This window comes from Rhinolophus ferrumequinum, chromosome X, assembly GCF_004115265.2.
Source record: "Rhinolophus ferrumequinum isolate MPI-CBG mRhiFer1 chromosome X, mRhiFer1_v1.p, whole genome shotgun sequence".
NCBI lineage: Eukaryota > Metazoa > Chordata > Mammalia > Chiroptera > Rhinolophidae > Rhinolophus > Rhinolophus ferrumequinum.
The window spans coordinates 42192449-42212953 of NC_046284.1; the positions used below are offsets into that span (position 1 = coordinate 42192449).

Here is a 20505-nt window from a genome sequence, read left to right on the forward strand (position 1 = left end):
CACACATACATACATGCAGTTCTCCCTATATAGTCAGAAAAAAACTATATTTATTTTTAATGTGCTTTACAACTTTAAAATGTGAGGAAATAATGGTCAAGAAAACAGAAATATTAGCCCATACTATACAGACAATATTATTTGTCCACCTCTAGCTCCTTCTCCAACAACAACTTAAAACAACGACAACAACGAAAATGTTCTCTTCTCCCACCTTTAAAAGTGCTAAGATGAAAACTCATGTTTTCCAGGAAGGGCTTTATTTGGCCATTTGCACAAAAAGCTAAAATTTATCCACATTGCCTTTACTTTAAAAACAGCTTATTGAGTAAAGCTTTTAACTACTTACAGGTAAAGTTGGATAAGCAGTCTCATCCCCTTCTTCAATTTCATAAAACGTAATGGTTTCTTCCAAGCCCCTGGGCATCTGTCCATTCTCTGGGGCAAAGCTATACTGGCACTCCTTATTCATGCAATGCATCTGGCGGTGACTACGTCTAAAGGAACTTAAACAGTTCGAAGAATGCAAAGGGAAAAATGATAAAATATGGTAGTAACTTGATTCTAATTTCTAAGTAACAGTTCAAACCATCTTAATGTTGACACTTTAAAAAATTTAGCCCATATATTTGTTGCTCAGCAATGAATCCAGACTTACCAATTTTCTCTAACTTTCAACACTTAAAATTCACTTACCGAGGTTACAAAATAGCCACGGGGATGTAAAGTACAGCGTAGAGAATATAGACCATTATGTTGCAACAACTATGTACAGTGCCAGGTGGGGACTAGAGTAATCGGGGGAATCAATGCATAAATTACGTAAATGTCTAACTACTATGCTGCACACCTGAAACTAACATAATACTGAATGTCAACTGTAACTGAAAAAAAAACATAAATAAAAAATAAATTTTAAAAATTCATTTACCGAGATCTATAGGAGAAGTTATCATAGCTCTGGCAGCACCTTTTACCTGGACCAGGGTAAAAATCAACTTTAGGCCCCACCACGTTATGCCTGTTTATAAAGTGAGATGAATCCCTAAGAATAAAGGGAAAGGAAAACAATTTTTTGTTCACCAGTGCTTGAGTAGTTGCTGTTTGTAATTAAATAGAAATAACACACATCTTCCTAGAAACATCCACACTACAGGCATTAGGCCTATCTATTATCAATGCATATAGTGCCATATACACAGCACCCATCTCGATGGCATTCTATTTCTACCATCTCTTCAACTGCTCCATATTTTTCCCTAGACTGTGAGAGTATGAACCTTCCAATAAATTCATTTGACAAGAATTTAAGTATATATCAGTTCCATTCTCTATTCTTTCCATAGGTAGAAATTATAAAAGAAATCTAAACTATTATTTCTAAATTCTACTGTAATTCCAGGAATTATTTCCAGTATCTAAACAGAGATATGTATATCTTAAAAGTCAGCTGAACCTTACCTGGGCATCCCAAATCCCCGACCTTGTGCCTGAGATGAATGTTGAGGATAAAAATGTTCACTAGCCATAATATCACTAGTTGTCTGTGAGTAGTGCATTCCAGGGTCATGCCCATAATGCATACTATGCTGAAGTCTCGGCGGAAGGAGGGGGTCTCCCCTGCTGTAAGCCATAGTCATATAAACCTCTTTCCCTCTGACTTTCTTGAACATCTTCTTCCGTTGCTTCATGTCCATCTCTGACATAACTTTCAGACAAACAAAGAAGTAGCAAATAAGCTTCATAACCAAAAGAAAAGATCTGTTGTCTCCCCACCACTCCCACAAATGCCTAAAATGTTCAAATGTTTTTCCTAGGAACAAACCAAATAAATATAGGGAGGGAATTTTTATATTTTTTAAGGAGGTACTAGATCTTCCACTTGGAAGGGCAAAACCAGCAGGTAATTCTTGTATCAATGGACATTTCAACACTATCTTTAGGCAGCTTTCGTCATCAAAATGTAGAGTCAGTCATCCAGTTATCTACGGCACTATTATCCACAAAATTATGTCTATTGATCTATGGTTGCTCCCATGAGATGTTTTCCTAGTTCTTTGAGAAATCTTTTCCCTTCACGTTTTATAATCTAAAATCAATTCCAGCTTAAGTTTACACAAAGTACTTAGAACAGTGGTTCTCAGTCAGGGACAATTTTGCCACTGATCCCTTGGGGCACATGTAGCAATGTCCAGAAACATTTTTGGTTGTCACGACCAGGGGAAGGATGCTACTGGCGTCTAGTGAACAGAGGCCAGGGATGATGCTAAGCATCCTACAATGCACAGGACAGCTCCCCATAAAGTATTATCCATCCCTAAATGTCAGTAGCACCAAAGCTGAGAAATCGACCCCGGAAAAAGACTTACATATACCTTTTTAAAAAGTACAATGTAGGGTACAAGAAGGAGAGAATAAAAACCTGCAGTATACAAACCAATTTCTGGGACATAGCCCCTGGAAATTTTCTGGTAACCTCTTCCTTTCCGACTGGGTAGAGCATTCCAAGCAGGAACGGGTGTCACTTGGGTAACTGGTTTTAAGTTAGCCAGCGGAACAACATGCCTTAAAGTTAAAGGTACCACCGTGAAGCCATTGCAACAGATTTAATTTTCATTTGATGCACATAACCCACCCTTCCTGATTCATTTTCAAGTGTATTCTACTTAAACCTATTGATATTAGCTTCCCTGTTGAGGTTTTCTTTTTAGGTTTAGAAAACCTAAAAGTAGTTTATGCAATTTCACAGCTGTTTGTAGTATACATCACGTTCCATAGGAGAGATTGTGGCACACTAGTTTACAAATATTTGTTGCCTCTCCTTGGAGAAAGATTGTATTTCCGCACCCCACTGACTTCAGTCTTGGATATGTAACCCACTTTTGCCAATAAAATATGAGCAGATGCTTTAAGAACCAGCACATGGTTTGTCATGTTCTCATTCTTTCCCTGCCTGTAAAATGAGGCTTGTTGGCCTGGGTCACCTTTGCTGACCCACTATGAACATGCTAAATGAGCACGAAATGACTTTATTGTTTTAAGCCGCTAAGTGTTTTTTGGTCGTTGGGGTAATATAACCCAGCTTGATCGTTCTTAAAGTGGATGAATAATATCAGTATCACCTGGAAACTTGTTAGAAATTCAAATTCTTGGGCCTCACCACAGACTTACTGAATCAGAACCTTTGGGAACGGAGATCATCAATCTGTTTTAACACGCTCTCCAGCAATTCTAGGGCATGTTAAAGTTTGAGAATGACTGGACTAGATTATCTTGATATTGGCAGAGGCTCAGTTAACAAACCAGCTTTCCAATATAGTATGAACAGTTTTTTCCAGAATTCTGTTATACTTAATATTTCTAATAATTTGGCTAGTGCCTAGGATTTGTAAACTTTTATACATAGGTATACAGCCATGTGTTGCTTAATAAAGTGGGTAGGTTCTGAGAAATGTGTTGTTAGGTGATTATGTCATTGTGAAAACATCCTAAGTGTACTAACACAAACATAGATGGTCTAGCCTACTACACACCTAGGATATATGGTATAGCCTATTGCTCCTAGGCTACAAACATGCACAGAATTTTATTGTACTGAATACTATAGGCAATTGAAACACAATGGTATGTGTGTATCTAAACATATCTTAACATAGAAAAGGCACAGTAAAAATATGGTATAAAAATAAAAAATGGTATACCGCATAGGGCATTTACCATGAATGGAGCTTACAGTACCGGAAGTTGCTTTGGGTGAGTCAGTGAGTGAGTGGTGAGTGAATGTGAAGGCCTAGGACATTACTGTACACTATGGCAGGCTTTGTAAACACTGTCCCACAAGCCCTCCCCCTGCTTCCTTACAACAGGGTCAGAAATATAACTTTAAAGCTGTCAGTGCTGTCCATGAACCCTTTGGGCTGGATGAATGTGAACATGAAGCTCCATGTAGGTTGGATTAATTGGAAATATTGAGGAGAAACTGGCTGGTTGAGTCACAACAGTGACTTTCCAGAGGGAGTGGAAGGTGGTCTGAGGATTACTAGGAAGAAATCAAGATGGAGACAAAAAGGAACATAGGGATGGTCATGACAATGTTATTGGCCACTGCATGTTGGAGCAGTGGTCAGATTAATTAAGAATACCAGATAATGTGGTATTCATTTAAAAAAGAAGGTGTTTAACATGGAGAGGGTGTAGAACTGGGGACTTTGGAAATTTGTTTTTAGTTCTATTGACCCTATTGGGGACAAAAGGCTCTCTCTGGCATTAAATTGATGGAAGAAATAAAACTTATCTTTGTTTTATATCATTACAACCTGAAAATATTCCCAAAGTACAGGGACAGGTTGGCTCCACACTAGCACAGAAAGCTTTTATGGAAGTGGCAGTTGCCCCGAAAGTAAGACTTAGGCAGATCGTCAGCTCTAATGCGTCTTTTGGAGCAAAAATTAATGTAAGTCTGGCAAGGTCTTATTTTGAGGGAAACATGGTAATACTTGTTAAGATAGCTCCTGTGGACCTGTGTGCTTGTACAGAATCTTAGGTCAACAGAGAATTTACAGCAATCTACTCTGAAGTACATCAAGCTAGATCTGGGAGGGCTATAATGCCCTCTAAGTATGTCATGATGGGGGGACAGGCTCCCCTATGCTGAAACAGGGGATGTGGATGTAATCTCTGTACTCAAAACTGAGGTGCTGTGAGATAAAGGGAATCTACTGCCAAGCCCCACAGATATGCTCCCATCAGAGGAAAAAAAATTCCTCCTGAACCACATATCCTTCTATTTCTTACAGGTGATTCAGCTCCATTATAGCCTTATGGGACCACTGTCATAGAACAAAACATCATTATGCAGCACATATATGTACTGAGTTTTCACACTTTAGCATTTACTTTTACAATTCAAGATAACTTATCTGAGGCCAGTACCAGATACAACTTTGGTTCTCTTACTAGCATCCCGGTAATTCTCAATTTAATATTACAGAAAGGCATCAGGAGCAAGATTTTAAGAATTCAACACGTTATTATATTCTTACTTTTCTGCCAATTCTTCAATGAAGACTGTTACTGAACTGTTCTCATTTCCAACTTCCTGAATATGAGCATTATAGTATCTTCCACCTGTTTCCAAGCGAACCTGAAAAAGGGGAAGAGACAATAAGAACACGTCTAATCTCAAGCCTATTGGCAGATGTGGCTTCTGCCGAACAAAAAATACCACTTTTCCCCAAATGAAGTTGTGTCTACTTATTGAAAAGCAGTTGCTAATCAACACTGCCAGTCTGGTTTAATGGACACAGCATACACTCAAAGAGCCTTACATCTATCTAATGAGAAAAGTCTGTAATTAAAATTTAACACAAACATTAAAAATTTTTCTAGCATTTTGTAAATTAGTGTTATTGAACTCATATTAATGACTAAAACCATAATCTTGGAAAAAACAAATCATTGATTCTTTGCAGAAGGAACTAACCTGACACTTGTCTCCCAAATAGTACTGTCTCCCAGCATACTCCAAGTAATCAGATTTTTGAAGTTCTGTTAAAAGAAAATGAAGAATCAAGCTCAACTGAACTGGTTCCTTTCCTATTCTACATCATTTAATTTTCTAATTTACTTTTATCACAGTGTCCTTATAATGGTACCACTAGGAGCTAAAATCTGGGGTAAGAAGTCCGAAAGGGTCATTCTGTCACTCCTGATGGGTTAGGTTATTTCTGTGGTCAATTTAAGGAGACCTGCAATTATAGTTTTGTGCTACAAAACACAAACAGGTGGCAATTAGGAGGTCTGAATCTTGGAGTTGGTCAAATACCAGTAAGGTAAAATTTTTAAGTAACATACTTCACTGAAAAAAGAAAAAAGTAACACTATGCAGCTTCTTCAAAGCCGCCTATTGTTTTTAACAACTTATTGTGTTTCACCTGGTCTTAACCTCATCCTATACTGTAAACTATACCTAGGTTCACAAGGTTCAAGGAGTTGAATATGAAATATTAAAGGCTACCTCTAAGGCAGAACCTTAAGTCCTACTTTGATCAACCTAGTTATCTATTAATAATAAAGGAGAGATAATCAATTACCTATTTCAAGGGTTAGCAAACTTTCTCTATAAATAGCCAGATAAGTATTTTAACCTTTGTGGACCACACAGACTCTGTTGCAACTATTTGACTTTGTCATAAAACTTTATTTATAGACACTGAAATGTAAATTTCACATAATTTTTATTTGAATTTTATATAACATACCGTTCTTTCCATTTTTTTGCCATTTAGAAACATAAAGATCATTCTGAGCTCACAGACCGTACAAAAACAGGTGGTAGGCTAGGTTTGGTCCACAGGCCATAGTTTGCTGACAGCTGACCGATTCATTTATCAATGAGGATAGTCTTAACCCTTTAAATTTAAGATGAGCTTATTTCTAGTTACTAGATGGTTCCGATACTCATAGTTATCTAAAGGCTGTCTCCACACAATCTTTGCAAAGTTGAAGTCCCAGATAAACATCAGACTCTAAAAGATCCCTTCCCACTTCTAAACCTATTTGTTTTCTCCTTTGGATTCAAATCATGTATTGAATAAGGTAAAAAGTGCCTGGATGCTTTTTTTTTTTTTTTTTTTTTTTTTTTTAATAACAGTATATTGAAAATGTCTCTCATTAAAAACAATTTGCAAAATTATTCTCCTGGATCTATAAGGATTCAAAAGTATCCTGTTGATATTTCATTACCTTTTCTGCTGTCCAACCAAACATCAAATTCTACATTACGATAGATTTCTGGATCCAGAGCTTTGAGCACCTTATAGGGCAAGAGCATCTTTGATGGATTTTCTGGAGACTAAAACAAAAATAATCATGCTACAAACTCACCATCCTTAGCTAAAATATTCCTTAAGAAAAAGTTTTCTTCCTTAAAAAAACAAAAAACAAAAAACTATATACATATGCCTCCCTTTGCTTCTTTATTAAAGAAATAAATGTCACAATAAATTTTATTGTGTATTTTAAAAATCAGGAGACTAAAGCAAAATGCAGATAATCTAAAAGGTTTTAGATGGCAGAAGGGAAATACTGTCTAAAGCAGCCAATTCAGGACGCATCTTATATAAATCAATGCAACACAGGTCAGGATTGAAGATTCAGTCAGAGCTACCAACAAGTTTCATCTTGATATGTACACAGAGGTGCAAGTGTTTCTGTACCCTAAAATCACCTGGAAACAACTGAAAAGTTTACTTTACTTTGGTCAATATCTGTTGCAATTTCCAAAGGAATTACCTTTTTCTTCTTCTTTCCTAGAAATTTACCATATTCAATGCTTTTCCCAAATTACCAGCACTTGGGGCATACATAGAAATTGTTGTAATAATGTTTGCCCTATTTAGTTAGCTAGCCTCAAACTGAAGGTCTGCTAAATTTTAGGCCTATTATAGATGGTAAAATTTCTCCTGTTTCTCCAAACATGGTTATTACCTACTTTCTTTAAGTAGACTAGGGATAAGCACTATTATTCTTTAATGACAAAAAGAAACCTCATCATCAAAAGACTGATTACAAACTAAGTATCTACTAGGTCTGTAATATTACTTTAAATTGAACAGCTGCTGAAATTTCTCAAGTGTTCAGTTTGCTTTGAAAAAAACTGTAATTCCATAAGAACAAAAATTCAGAGAACATTAAGCATACATTTTTGGATTAAGACTTCCACAAAGGAAAACATCAGCTCCCTCCCCCAAACCATATAATTAGAAAGGACCATCTGACCTTAACTAGTTGGAGTTACAATGCTGCAAACCAAGATTATGAAAAGTCTTTGCCCTAGAAAATCTCAAACCTTTGTTTCTTCTGTTCCTTGATTGTATCCCTCTGGTATATCTTCAATATTGCAGCAAGCACCCCACTCTTCAGTCCTAATTAAAAAGATTTAGAACAAAGAGCTTTATATAAATGTAGTAGCTAAAAAACTCAAGTCTAACAACTATTCCACCGCCTAGTGGTAAAGCAGCTCAGTTCTAAAAATGAGGCAAGTACTTTTTCATTCCAACATTTACATTTATGCTTCCTTCATATAAGTATGTGCTACAATATACTTAGCAGACTACCTGTTATATTTCATAACTCCTGTGGGGACACATTCTTAAGATGGTCTCTATGATCCCCACCTCTTGGTATTCAAAACCTTGTGTCAGTTCCCTCTCAATTTTGCTCCTAACCAATAAGCAGGATGTGTATCATTACACTACGTAAGAAGGTAATGCCTGTCTTGCTGGTCTCTCGCTTGCTGACTATGACTATAAGGAAGCAAGCAGCCATGTTCACCAACCCCACATGGCAAGGAGCTGAGGGTTACGTCTGGCTGACAGCCAGTAAAAAACTGACGTTTTCAGTCCTACACCTGCAAAGAACTGAATACTGCCAAGAATCATGTGAGTGGGGAAGTGAATCCTTCCCCAAAGCTCCAGATGAGAACTCAGTCCTGATCAACACCCTCACTGCAGTCGTTTGAGACCCTAAGTAAAAGATCCAGCTAAGCGGTGCCCAGATTACTAACCCATATAAATTATTAAATACATGTGTTGTTTTAAGCTGCCAAGTTTGTAGTAATATTGTTATGTAGCAATAGATAATACACGCTGTCTTCCTAATACTACTGTTCCCATAAGTCTGAGGCCTTAGGACAAATAATCAGTAAAGAATGAAGAACTTTTACCTTGATATATGGTTGCTGCCCCCTGCATTCTAACCACTGACACCCCAATAAATTTTAATTTTTTAAAAAAACCCTCTTCTACCATATGTGTGTGTGTGTGTGTGTGTGTGTGTGTGTGTGTGTGTATCGAAAGCACTAAACATCAAAGAAATAGAACCACAAGACAAAAAGGTAAGACCTGACTGGCACTAAGCCTATCTGAATTTCCAGACACAACAAGGAATCAGGAAGAAATATTATCTCAAACACAAAGTTTCCACTAAAGCTGTTCAATAATAGCTGCTTCCTCAGAGACCACAACATACATTCCTAGTACCATGTTTCCCTGAAAATAAGACCTAGCCTGACAATCAGCTCTAATGCTTCTATTGGAGCAAAAATTAGTATAAGACCTGGTATATATCATATTATAAATAGATTATATTATATATTATGCTGGGTCTTCAGTAAAATAAGACCAGGTCATATATTAATTTTTGCTCCAAAAGATGCATTAGAGCTGATTGTCTGGCTAGGTCATATTTTTGGGGAAACACGGTAAGTACAAAAGGCAGACACTGAAAAGCTGCTAAAACTCCCCTTAGCTTAAGAGACTCTTCTACTAGCTGGATGTGTGTCAAGTAAGCACTCTGAAACTCAATTACCATCTACAAAATTATGGTGCTGGTTTATAATCAGTTTTTTACCCAAGTGTGGTCTATGGCCTACCTGCATCAGAATACTTGAATGTGTTTGCTTAAAAAGCAGGTTTCTGACCTCACTCTGAGCTGAAATTTTGGGAAGGTAAGCCACAAAATCGGCATTTCTAATAAGCATCTTCAGTAATTTGTATACAATAAAAGTTTGAGTCTATTCTGGCAATAAAACACACACACACACACACACACACACACACACACACACACACACACAGATTCTGACTTGGACTGAACCCCCAAATCCTGAGCAGCTCACAACGTATCTTTTTGGTAAAACTTCTCTACCCCCATTTAAAAAAAATGTATATTTTTACACATTCGTACGTTTTGGGGGGGAAGGGGGGAGAGGGGTCTAGTCTAAGTCATAAAAGCTTGCCATGTCCCCTCCACTTGCAAATGATGCACAGAGACATGGTGGTCTTGTAGCTGATGTCCCCTTGCCCTTTATTACCTATTCTGAGTCGAACTCTTGTAGTTAATATGGGCGTCCTCACTGCCAGAGACAGCACTGTTCCTGTTCTTCTTGGAACCACTTCGAAACAATTCAACTGCAGCCTTCAACTCTTCTTCATCCACAACAAATACATCTTTATAGAGAATCTCATATAATACAGCTAAAGAAAAAAAGGCCAAAATTCCAATTGTCAAAGTAAGATTTTTTTATAACCATGTGAAAATAGCCATAACCCAGTATACAAATTCAATAGGTATCAGCAAGGTTTAAAATAGCTATTTATGGTGGGTCCCTCAATTTAAAGACTGGCAACAAATCACACACAAACATTTATAAAGCCTGCACATACCCTGACAAACAGCTGCACTTGACTGAAACTGTTTTGAGTACACTGAATCATAATGACCATTACTTGAATAGCAGAGTAGAATCTGAAGAAAAGAAAAACATAGAACAATTAAGTGAATGTCACACATCTTACAGCCATGAAATATATGAAATTAAGATGTGAATTAGAGGGGAGTGGTAGATGAGGGTAAAGGGGATCAAATATATGGTGATGGAAGGAGAAGTGACTCTGGGTGGTGAACACACAATGGGATTTATAGATGATGTAATACAGAATTGTACACCTGAAATCTACGTAACTTTACTAACAATTGTCACCCCAATAAACTTTAATTAAAAAAAAAAAGATGTGAATTAGAAAATGGTAAAGAATTTTTTTAAAAGGTGATTTTAGATTCTACACTTAAGTAATATTATACAGTATTTGTCTTTCTGTCTAACTTATTTCACTTAACATAATATACCAATTTTATCTTGATAAAGCTGGGGAGAAGTCATTTTAAAAATCTAAATATAGATAAATGCAAGCTATACTTCATATTTTCTTAAGTGACTTTTAAATGTCAAGATGAAAATCATAAGGCTACCCTGTGAGCCTCAATAACATTCTTATTAATATACCAAAGAAACACTGATTTACAAACTTACAAAAGATGGGAACTTTTATAAACTGAATTATTGAACATAATAGAAAGCCTACCAGCAGTCTAAAGACCCTGCTTAACTTCTGCAAAATGACTGGAGACATTAGATCAAATACCCCAAACTCAAGACTATGATAGAAGGGACTTCATTCAATTTATTCAAAATATTATCCATTGTACTGAATAGCAATATATCAATATACTGCATAGAGCAATACTGTTAAAGAGAGTTCCTTAATGAATTAACGTATGAGATGGCTGCAAAATGAGTTAATTTCTTAGCTGATTCCTTTGATCTCTAGCAAACAATTCAAAGGCCATGCTTAGGAACCAAAGAATTTCAGCAAAAATGTTCCCTGGCTCCATGTGATGAAATATGTTTAAATAATTTCTCCAAAACTTTTTTCGAGATTTTGTTCATCAACCTCTGTCTTGTGTAAGAAACATAATCCCTAGTGATTAAGTATGTTTCATTTTGAAGCCATTTCTGGTATCAGCAACCTGAGGTACCAAAGATGACTGACTCTCTGTGATCTATGGAAGGAAGTTGCCACAAAGCTTCCTTGGCAGAAAATTATCCTAAGAACCAGTTTTTCTACCTTCCTACACTATCCTGGGCTAACTTCTTCCAATAATCAAATTCTCTGATACCAGGTCTATTATTCTTCCATAGCCTTTTTCTGAAGTCACAATTCCAAATCAACCAGTATAATCCACTTCAAAGTATTAAGGACAAGTGTCAAGCTAAGGTTTACTCACAGTAAAGTTTAAGTTATGAAGTGTCACCCACTCCAAGGGGTATTTGCATTTAGGAGGAGTTTATTAATCCCAAAGAATAGTGAGCAGATTTTGAACAGAGAATCCCTTTTTACTTTAAACTAGAAGAACTGGGAACTCCAACTGAGAAAGGTTAATAACTAGAGGCAACTGTTAAGGAGTAGTTAAAGGAACTCAGCTAACAACAACTGATGAATAAAAAAGAAGGAAAGAAAACAAAGTTGACCATACTATTTCTCTATTCAAGTGGCATGAAGTTCTGTTTTGATTGGAAAAGGCAAAACTCTATGACATGATGGCTTTTATGTTCCTGGTGGTATCCCAACATAAAATAATAATTATCTCATACATTGTGGTGGTAGTTTGTTGGGGATGTGCTGATGGGATGTAATGGCAGTAAAGTAGTGAAAAAATGAGGTAGATCTATAAGACTGATGAGGATAGATACCTAAAAAGAACAAAAGAATGTTAAGTATAAATGAGCCCATCTACATTAAAAAAATAAATGCAAAGAGAATGATATATAGAAGGACACCCACCCAAACTTTAGTTGTAACTATGAAGCACATGAGACTGAAGAACATGGGACTTGACTTTTTACTCTACTTTTCCAGATTTAGGTTTTATTGTGTTTTTAATATTTCTATTCTTTCTAGATAGAGCAAATGGGCTGAATGAAGATGGCTAGCTTCCAGTAGCATTCACTTTGACAATGAATAATTAAAATGAGGAGTTAAATCAACATAGAAGGTGAAAGATACCAAGATGAACATCAGGGATTCATATCTTTGAAAATGTGCTCTAAAATATATTTTATGGAAGGCTCATTAATAATGTTCACTGCTTTTAACAGTTATTTTTGAAAACCCCAACAATTCAAATACAAATCTTATGATCTGAACTGAGTGACAGCAACTAAGTTTTAGGCAAAGCAAGGTGTCACACAAGAAAAGCACCCTGCTGTCACCTGGCTTTTCCATACTTGAATTTCAATATGAAGCAACATACTCACTTTATATATTCCCAAATCAGATATATATATATATATATATATATATATATATATATATATACACACACACACACACACAGTAGCCTGTGTATGCAAATACCCAATTGTTGATTGTAGAAATAACCAACACGTCCCGTTCCCATGAAGTTAATCAGTTTGTAAGAAAAACAAGAGACTAGTAATTAACTATTTATATGTTAAATATTAGCTCTGTGTATATGTATGGATGATACTTATTCATGACATTCTCATGCTTGCACACACTCAAAAGCTTACATTTTTGTACTTTCATGGTTCCCAGTGGGTGATGTTTTCCCCATTATCTCCAAGATGTACAAAACTCATTTCAAAATGGAGCTGTATAATTTTGTAGGAACTATGAGGTAGGTGTATGAATGTTCATTATACAAGTCTTTTAACTTTTCTCTTTATGAAAATTTTAAGAATAAAATGGGGGAAAACTGAACTGCAGGTTTAAAGAGTCCTGGTAAAGATCAAAATGTCTAAATCTCATCTCAGGCAAAGCTGTATACAATTGCTGAAACAAAAGCTAATGCTCCTCTCCCTCAGATAATTCTTATTACATCACATCTTTGTTTAAAAACTTGAATGACTGTTTAGGGGCAATTGTACTGGTATCTGAAATTTACTTTGAAATACATAAAAAATTAAGATGGACTGATGGATGGGTAGAGATGTGATTAAAAAAAGGATACTAAAATATTAACTGTAGACTCTAAGCAGTGGGTATATGGAATGCTGACTGTAAAATTCTTTTTTTTTGAAGTTTATTGGGGTGACAATTGTTAGCAAAGTTACATAGATTTCAGCTGTACAATTCTGTATTACATCATCTATAAATCCCACTGTGTGTTCACCACCCAGAGTCAGTTCTCCTTCCATCACCATATATTTGATCCCCTTTACCCTCATCTACCACTCCCCTCCCCCCTTACCCTCTGGTAACCACTAAACTATCGTTTCAGTATGCTTGAAAATCTTCACAATAAAATACTAGAAAAAAGCTTCAATGAACTATTCTGTACAAAAAAAAGCCAAATTCTTACACATCCTACTATACCTTTCATTATGTACTCTAGCATATCTTTCCAACACTGCCCTACCCCCACTCAGCTATGTGAGTCCCAACGGGTCTCTTGCTTTCAGGCCTTTGCATATAGTGTTTCCTCTGAGTAGAGTGCTTTTCATATTTGTTGGACTCATCTTTTGATACTCCACTTAAATGTCACTACCACCATGAAACTTTCAAAATTCCCTCAAGCAGAGGGAAAGACTTTTCCTTCTATGCTCTTTGCATGTACTTCTATTATAAAACTTATCACTTGCTGTAATTAACTATTTATATGTCTGTCTTCATAGCCCCATAAGCCCTTGGTGGGCAAGGATTTTATTATATCCTTTTTGGTATCTCCAAAGCCCAAGAAAGTACATTATGCACTACAGGTGCTTAATGTTTGCAGCAAACTAGATGTTAGTACTGAGCTAGAAAAGGGATAACAAGAGGGATTCCATTTTAAAGCTAGACTCTATCCTGTCTATAAGGAATGCAAAGGAAAGAAACTCAAGCACAACTGAGAAGGGAAGAAAAACAATACAATCAACAGACCTTATAAAAATAACCAATGTGTCCCGTTCTCATGAAGTTAATCATTGTTTGTAAGAAAAACCAGAGATTATAAAACTCCTACATAAGTTTGTTTTTGCAAAACCTGAAAGAAAACCCTGTCATGAGATACGGTTGAGCAGATATCTGCTGACCATGAGATGGAGACATGGTTTGCTGACCACAGCAGTAAGGATTGTGGGACAGCACCAGCTTCCCTCCGTAGGCCCCTTTCCCTCCCCAAATAGCGCAGAAAACCCCCCTCACACAATCGTATCAGGGAACCAGCAAGCTCCTTTTTTTGCTGGTTCCTTGATGCAATAACTACCTCTCAATAAAGGGTGGCTTGCTGAACTTTTTACCAGGTACAGGACTCATTTCTATGACATTGGGACCCAAGAACCTGGCATTAGTCAGTTCCGGCAACAGTACCACTAGTAAAACAATTGATGTCCCCCAATTTATACTTATCTTGCATCCTACTCGGTCTTCTGTATTCCTAATGCCAGTTGCCTAGTTCAGGTCTTTTTGTCTAGGTTACTGTAACATCCTAACAGTGCTCCTAACAGTGTCTAGTCTTACTTTACCATCACCAAAATGTTGCCTGAATTTTGATCTACAGTGTTAAACAAGATTTACAAAAGTCAAATATTGTGTAGTCTATATCCACTAATCAAATAATGAGGATAAAACACTTTTCTTAAACTTTTTGGAAGAAAAAGTATATGCTGAAGAAAAATTTGTTTACCTGCTGAGAGTTCTCAACCTCCTACTATTTTCCTTGCACCTTATTAGGCAGTAGTAGTAGCACTGTCCCTGCCCTCAAGAAACTTTCAGACTAATGAGAAATAGACATTAAAACAAACACAATGTTGATAAATACTATAATTACTTAGGCGATGATAGGGGAACACAAAGGAAGGAAATAACTCCAGGGGGGGATGAGAAAGTTTCAAAGGAATTGACACATTTCAGATACAAGGGAAAGAAAAAAAAAAGGATGAAAGTCTGAGTATCTGGAAGCCTGGTATACTAAGACTGGAGGAAAATGAAACTGGAAAGAAGAATCGGGACCCTTTAGGGCACAGAATGCCTAGCTTCAAAGTTTGAACCTTATCTTCTAGTCAGTGAGAAGCCAATTAGGGTTTTCTATTAGATGAGTGACAGTATCAGGCCTGTTCGGAAGAGCAGTTAACACGATGATGAGACTGGAGAGGAAAAGATTAGTGACAGAAAAGCGTGGCATTTAGACTGTGCTTATTTTTTTATTAATTAGGTAAAAAGGATGATTTCTTAATATCCTAGTAAGCCAGTGACATCACTCAATTTCTTTTACTTTAGTAAACATTCACTGATCTTTTTACCTTGTCTTCATAGCCATTATCTGTGACATCAGTTGGAGGCTTTCCAGGATAGCGATAAAGAATGAAATCCCGACTACATGGGTAGAAAACAAAGGTGGGTGAGAAGAGAGAATTTAGTATACACAACAGAGTTATAAGGACAAGTATTTGTACTTTTAAACTGCTGACCTTATTCATATAAAATGATCCAAATGTTTAAGAGGCTAAATAATGTTAATTCAAAGTAAACAAGCTAACTGCCCGTAAAATCCTATGTATTTTTAAAAATGTATCTTAATTTAGGGGAAGGGGCAGTAAAGAAGATAGATTATGAGTTTTACGTATGTTTGTGAGTTTGGCAAAGGGCTCCAATTTATTTAAAGCAGGGGTAAGCAAATTTTTCTTGGTAAAAGACCAGATAATAAACATTTCAGCTTTTGCAGGCCATATGCTTTATTCAACTTTGACTTTGTAGTGTGAAAGCAGCCACAGACAATGCATAAACAAATATACATGACTATGTTCCAATAACACTTTACACACGGAAATTTAAATTTCATATAATTTTCACATGCCCATGAAACATCCTTCTTTCGATTTTTTTAACCATGTAAAACCTTTTAAAAACCAGTCTTAGCTCGAGGGCAATACAAAAACAGACAGCAGGCCAATTTAAAAGCTGTTCCCTGATTTAAAAGCAACCTGTCCAAGCCTCTTGTACATTACCTCTTTCCAGATTAAGTAAGAAAAGAGCAGAATGAAAACTTCAACAAGTCCCCATGACAAGAGGGTTCTGACTCTACCAAGGTATGTGCCATCTCACCAGCCACAGAATTGTGAAGGAGTCATATAGAGATCAAACTTCTCAAATGAACAAGATTCCCACTAGCCTCTAACCTGTAACCTGTATTATATAGCTATTTTCGAAAACCCTACAGCTTTCAAAAATAGCACTTTTGCAGTTTTAAAGACCAAAACAAAATTTCCAAAGCATTAGAGCAGTGTTTCTCAAATTGTCCCCGATTACTGCCCCTAAAGAGCCTCTTTCAGACTTTTCTTAATTTCCCTATGAAATTGTAATACCACAGAAAAACTGTGTATCTGTATACATACTATGACCCTTTGAAGACCACAAACTATTGTAATATCTAACATTATTTGTCCTCAAGAACCAATTTCTACCTTCTTAGAAGGAATAATGGCCCACAGAAGATGCATGCAAAAGAGGCACAAAGTTAAACAAAATTTTAAGATAAATATTCCAATTTTCAACAAGAATAATACCAGCAGTTTTTAAAGTGCTTTATTCTTCCATTCAAGCAAGACACAAATGCTAGAGGTTCTCCACCTAAAAATTAGGCCAACTGACTTTGCTTAGACCTCTTCATTCTATGTATTAGATTGGTGCAAAAGTAATTGCAGTTTAAAAGGTTAAAAATAATTGCAAAAACTGCAATTAATTACTTTTGCACCAACCTAATACTAATACATCACTTCTCAAATTTTCCCAATCCTAAAGGGACTTTAATAGAAACCATGCACGTGCATGCACACACATACTTTTTTTTTTAAAGTTTATTGGGGTGACAATTGTTAGTAAAATTACATAGATTTCAGGTGTACAATTCTGTATCACATCATCTATAAATCCCATTGTGTGTTCACCCAGAGTCAGTTCTCCTTCCATCACCATATTTTTGATCCCCCTTACCCTCTTCTACCACCCTCCTCCCCCCTTACCCTCTGGTAACCACTAAACTATTGTCTGTGTCTATGAGTTTTTGTTTCTCATTTCACACACATACTTTTAAAAAAGGAGATTCAACTTACTTATAAATTAGAGAAAGAGCTCTTATTTCCAGCTGGCCAGCACTTTCCTAAACATAAATAGTGCATAAAGTTTTTTAAAACATTGTGTAGCTAGAAGGTACAAGTTTTTACAAGTTCATCAACTGTTTCTTTAGATGCTTAGCACTGTTTTAGATGAAGAATTTGTAGACTACAATATAACTTGCTTTGAGGCTTGGGATACTGTGATAGTTACTCATTAACAAACTTTTTCTGAAAAAAATTGACCCAAAACCTTAGCCATTAAGTAAAAAGGACAGTTAATATGGGAGATTTAAAAGGCACAATAAAAATGCAATTAGTGTAAGAATATGAAGTTAACAGGGTATTTTAGTACATGTGTTTTAAGCCCAGAACTATGGAATTAATCATATCAAATTATTTTTAATTAAATATGTGTTTATGGATCTTACTCCCACATGAAAGAAAGCTAACTACAAATCAGAATTGTTTAATTAAAAAAAATAACCTCCTACTAGCATTCACTACCACCCGTCCCCCCATTAAAGTGAAAAGGCTTAGGCCTATCCTATTCCCAGTGTGTACTCTTTCACTAGTCCATGGATGATAAAACTGTTAATCACACAATTCTCAATATTCAACACAAAATAATAGGTCAATTGCCAGCCTCGTGACTTTTGCAAGAACTATTTGATTCAATACAGCTGGCTACTTAAAACAGAGTAGCTTTAGCTAAAGGGACACAGCTGAATGAATATTTAGGTTATTATTCCAAATGCTCTGAAAAGATTAAAGCCCAATATTTGATCTTACCTTGGGATCTCCCAACCGTTCCAGGTATTTCTCAAAAGATCCCTCCACATACTTCAAAAATAAAACAAACTTGACTTAACCAAATACATAGCATTACTGAAATCTGATTATATTCTGCAATATTATCCTCCAATGGCTTTTTGTTCAGCTCAACAATTGTGGTATTAAATTCCTACTTTGCACAGCACCTCAAGAAGATTTGCACATACACAAAAGTTATGGGTGGAGAAAGGCTGGACTACAAGAGTGTATAGGAATTGGTCCTGGCTTATGCACACACCAGTGCATTTTCTCAAATGCTATGCCTATGAGTTTCTTTTGAAGTGCCAACTTGACAATTTTCATAAACCAAGCAAGCCTAATAAGGATTTCAAATTTGACAGGAGACATACATTTACAAAGTTAAGCTGAGGAATTTTAAAGGGAATTTCAATAGGTTGAGAAAAGCCCAGGGCACAAGGAAATTTTTGGGGGTGATGAAAATGTTCAACATCTTGATTGCAGTGGCAGCTGAATGACTGAATGTTATTGCTGGTGAATTTTACTGTATGTAAAATATACCTCAATAAAAATAAAATTAAACTCAAGGAATATAAGTCCAATTCCATGCATATACATCACTATAATTTTAAAACAATTAATTTTTTCAATCCCTTTTTAAACAGTTTTTGAAGTATAACTGACATACAATAAATTGCACATAATTAAATGGCACAATCAAATAAGTTCTGATTTGATTATGCACCCATGAAACCATCAGGACATTCATGACAGTGAATATATCCATCATACCCATAAGTTTCCTTGTGCCCCTCCATAACTCCATTGACCCCCAAGCAATTACTGACCTGCTTTAGTCACTACAGATTGGTTTGCATTTTCTAGAGTTTTACATAAAGACAATCATACAGTATGTACTTTTGGGGGGAGTCTGGCTTCTTTCACTCAGCAAAATTATTCTGAGATTCATCTATGTAGTTTTAAATTTTACTCATGTATCTGTTACTCAAAATATGGTCTGCAAACACCACCAAGTGTCACTTGGGAGTTGAACATTGCAGAAATTTTGGGCTCAAGCTCAGACCTACTAAATCAGAATCTGTAGTTTAACAAGACCTCCAGGTGATTGGTATGCACAAAAATACTTGACATGCACTGCTTTACACCATGGTCTTGCATTTGAAGTAATTCAAGAATAATCCTTTCCCCAGGTGTGGTAAAGACCATAATTGACTTTAAAGTAATAAGCTTAAAAGTCAAGAAGACTTCACACAGTTCCAAAATTCAATGAAACTTGTTGAAAAAAATTAAGAGTAAACCTCCGGCAGCAAGCAAATGCCCATAATACAGTCAGAAGAAACTCTGGAAGGGCTAGGAGTATAATAAATAACAGCCACATGAAAGGGCACACTTCATATCAGACCTTGATAAAACCTAGTTTCCTTAACAAGAATTCAAATACTTCAACATATAGAAAGATGCCTTTTAAAAGTTGTTTTAAAGTCAATCGTTAGTGGCAGAGCTCCAATTACAGTTTGTCACATGAAAAGATGGATGTTTTGGACTAATTTGTTTCCTTAAAATTAAGGTTTACAAGATTCTTCAGTTGACCGACTGAGGATCATTGTGCACAGAAACAAAAAGAGGGGGTTTCCCATTTGTATATATTTTAAAATATACATTTAAAAATATTAACATAGCCAAAACTTTTGTGAACTATGATTAACTTTTCAAGAAAACAGTTGTAAGATAATACAAAACAGAGTCAAAGTATAGCTTTTTAGGGTGTTGGGGGGTTTTTGGTGTGGGGGATAGAAAGTAGTAGGGAGAATACATACTGTTTTTTCTTAATTTTTAGAATACAAAACAATCTAATTCTGGGAGGAGGTCCAGAAGTATGCTAGCTAGGGGGAAGGAAGCTGGGTGAAAATTTCAGTATTTGCTATTGAGAGATTATATATTTTTCATAGGTAGGTGCTCAAAATTCATTTCCCATCTGCTACATACTTTAATGACAACTCTCCTTTGGGTATGTATTCTACTTACAGACTCAAAAGTTTGTGGATTTTCTCTCATATATGAGACACAAGCCTTCCTGATTTCCAAATGATGGACCTGGCTGCAAAACAACTAAAAAGAGAAAGACCAGCTCACTGTCAACAGTCATTTGAAATAGAAGTTTCTAAATTAAGACTATGAACTAGACACTTAACATCCCCCTTATTCATAAAATATGTAGGAAATTGGGAAATTAAGTC

The 20505-nt window shown here is 36.0% G+C and overlaps 1 protein-coding gene across 1 annotated transcript in view; it reads right to left on the reverse strand.

The window, feature by feature from the left end:
- ALG13 (ALG13 UDP-N-acetylglucosaminyltransferase subunit) overlaps nucleotides 1-20505 on the reverse strand; it is a 68882-nt gene that overhangs the window by 27642 nt on the left and 20735 nt on the right. The window contains 14 exon segments of the mRNA XM_033105011.1: nucleotides 350-506; nucleotides 932-1045; nucleotides 1462-1708; nucleotides 2438-2565; nucleotides 5043-5143; nucleotides 5483-5547; nucleotides 6745-6853; nucleotides 7850-7925; nucleotides 9875-10037; nucleotides 10227-10308; nucleotides 15647-15719; nucleotides 17456-17502; nucleotides 18248-18298; nucleotides 20294-20377. Coding sequence (XP_032960902.1) covers nucleotides 350-506; nucleotides 932-1045; nucleotides 1462-1708; nucleotides 2438-2565; nucleotides 5043-5143; nucleotides 5483-5547; nucleotides 6745-6853; nucleotides 7850-7925; nucleotides 9875-10037; nucleotides 10227-10308; nucleotides 15647-15719; nucleotides 17456-17502; nucleotides 18248-18298; nucleotides 20294-20377 — 1497 coding nt within the window.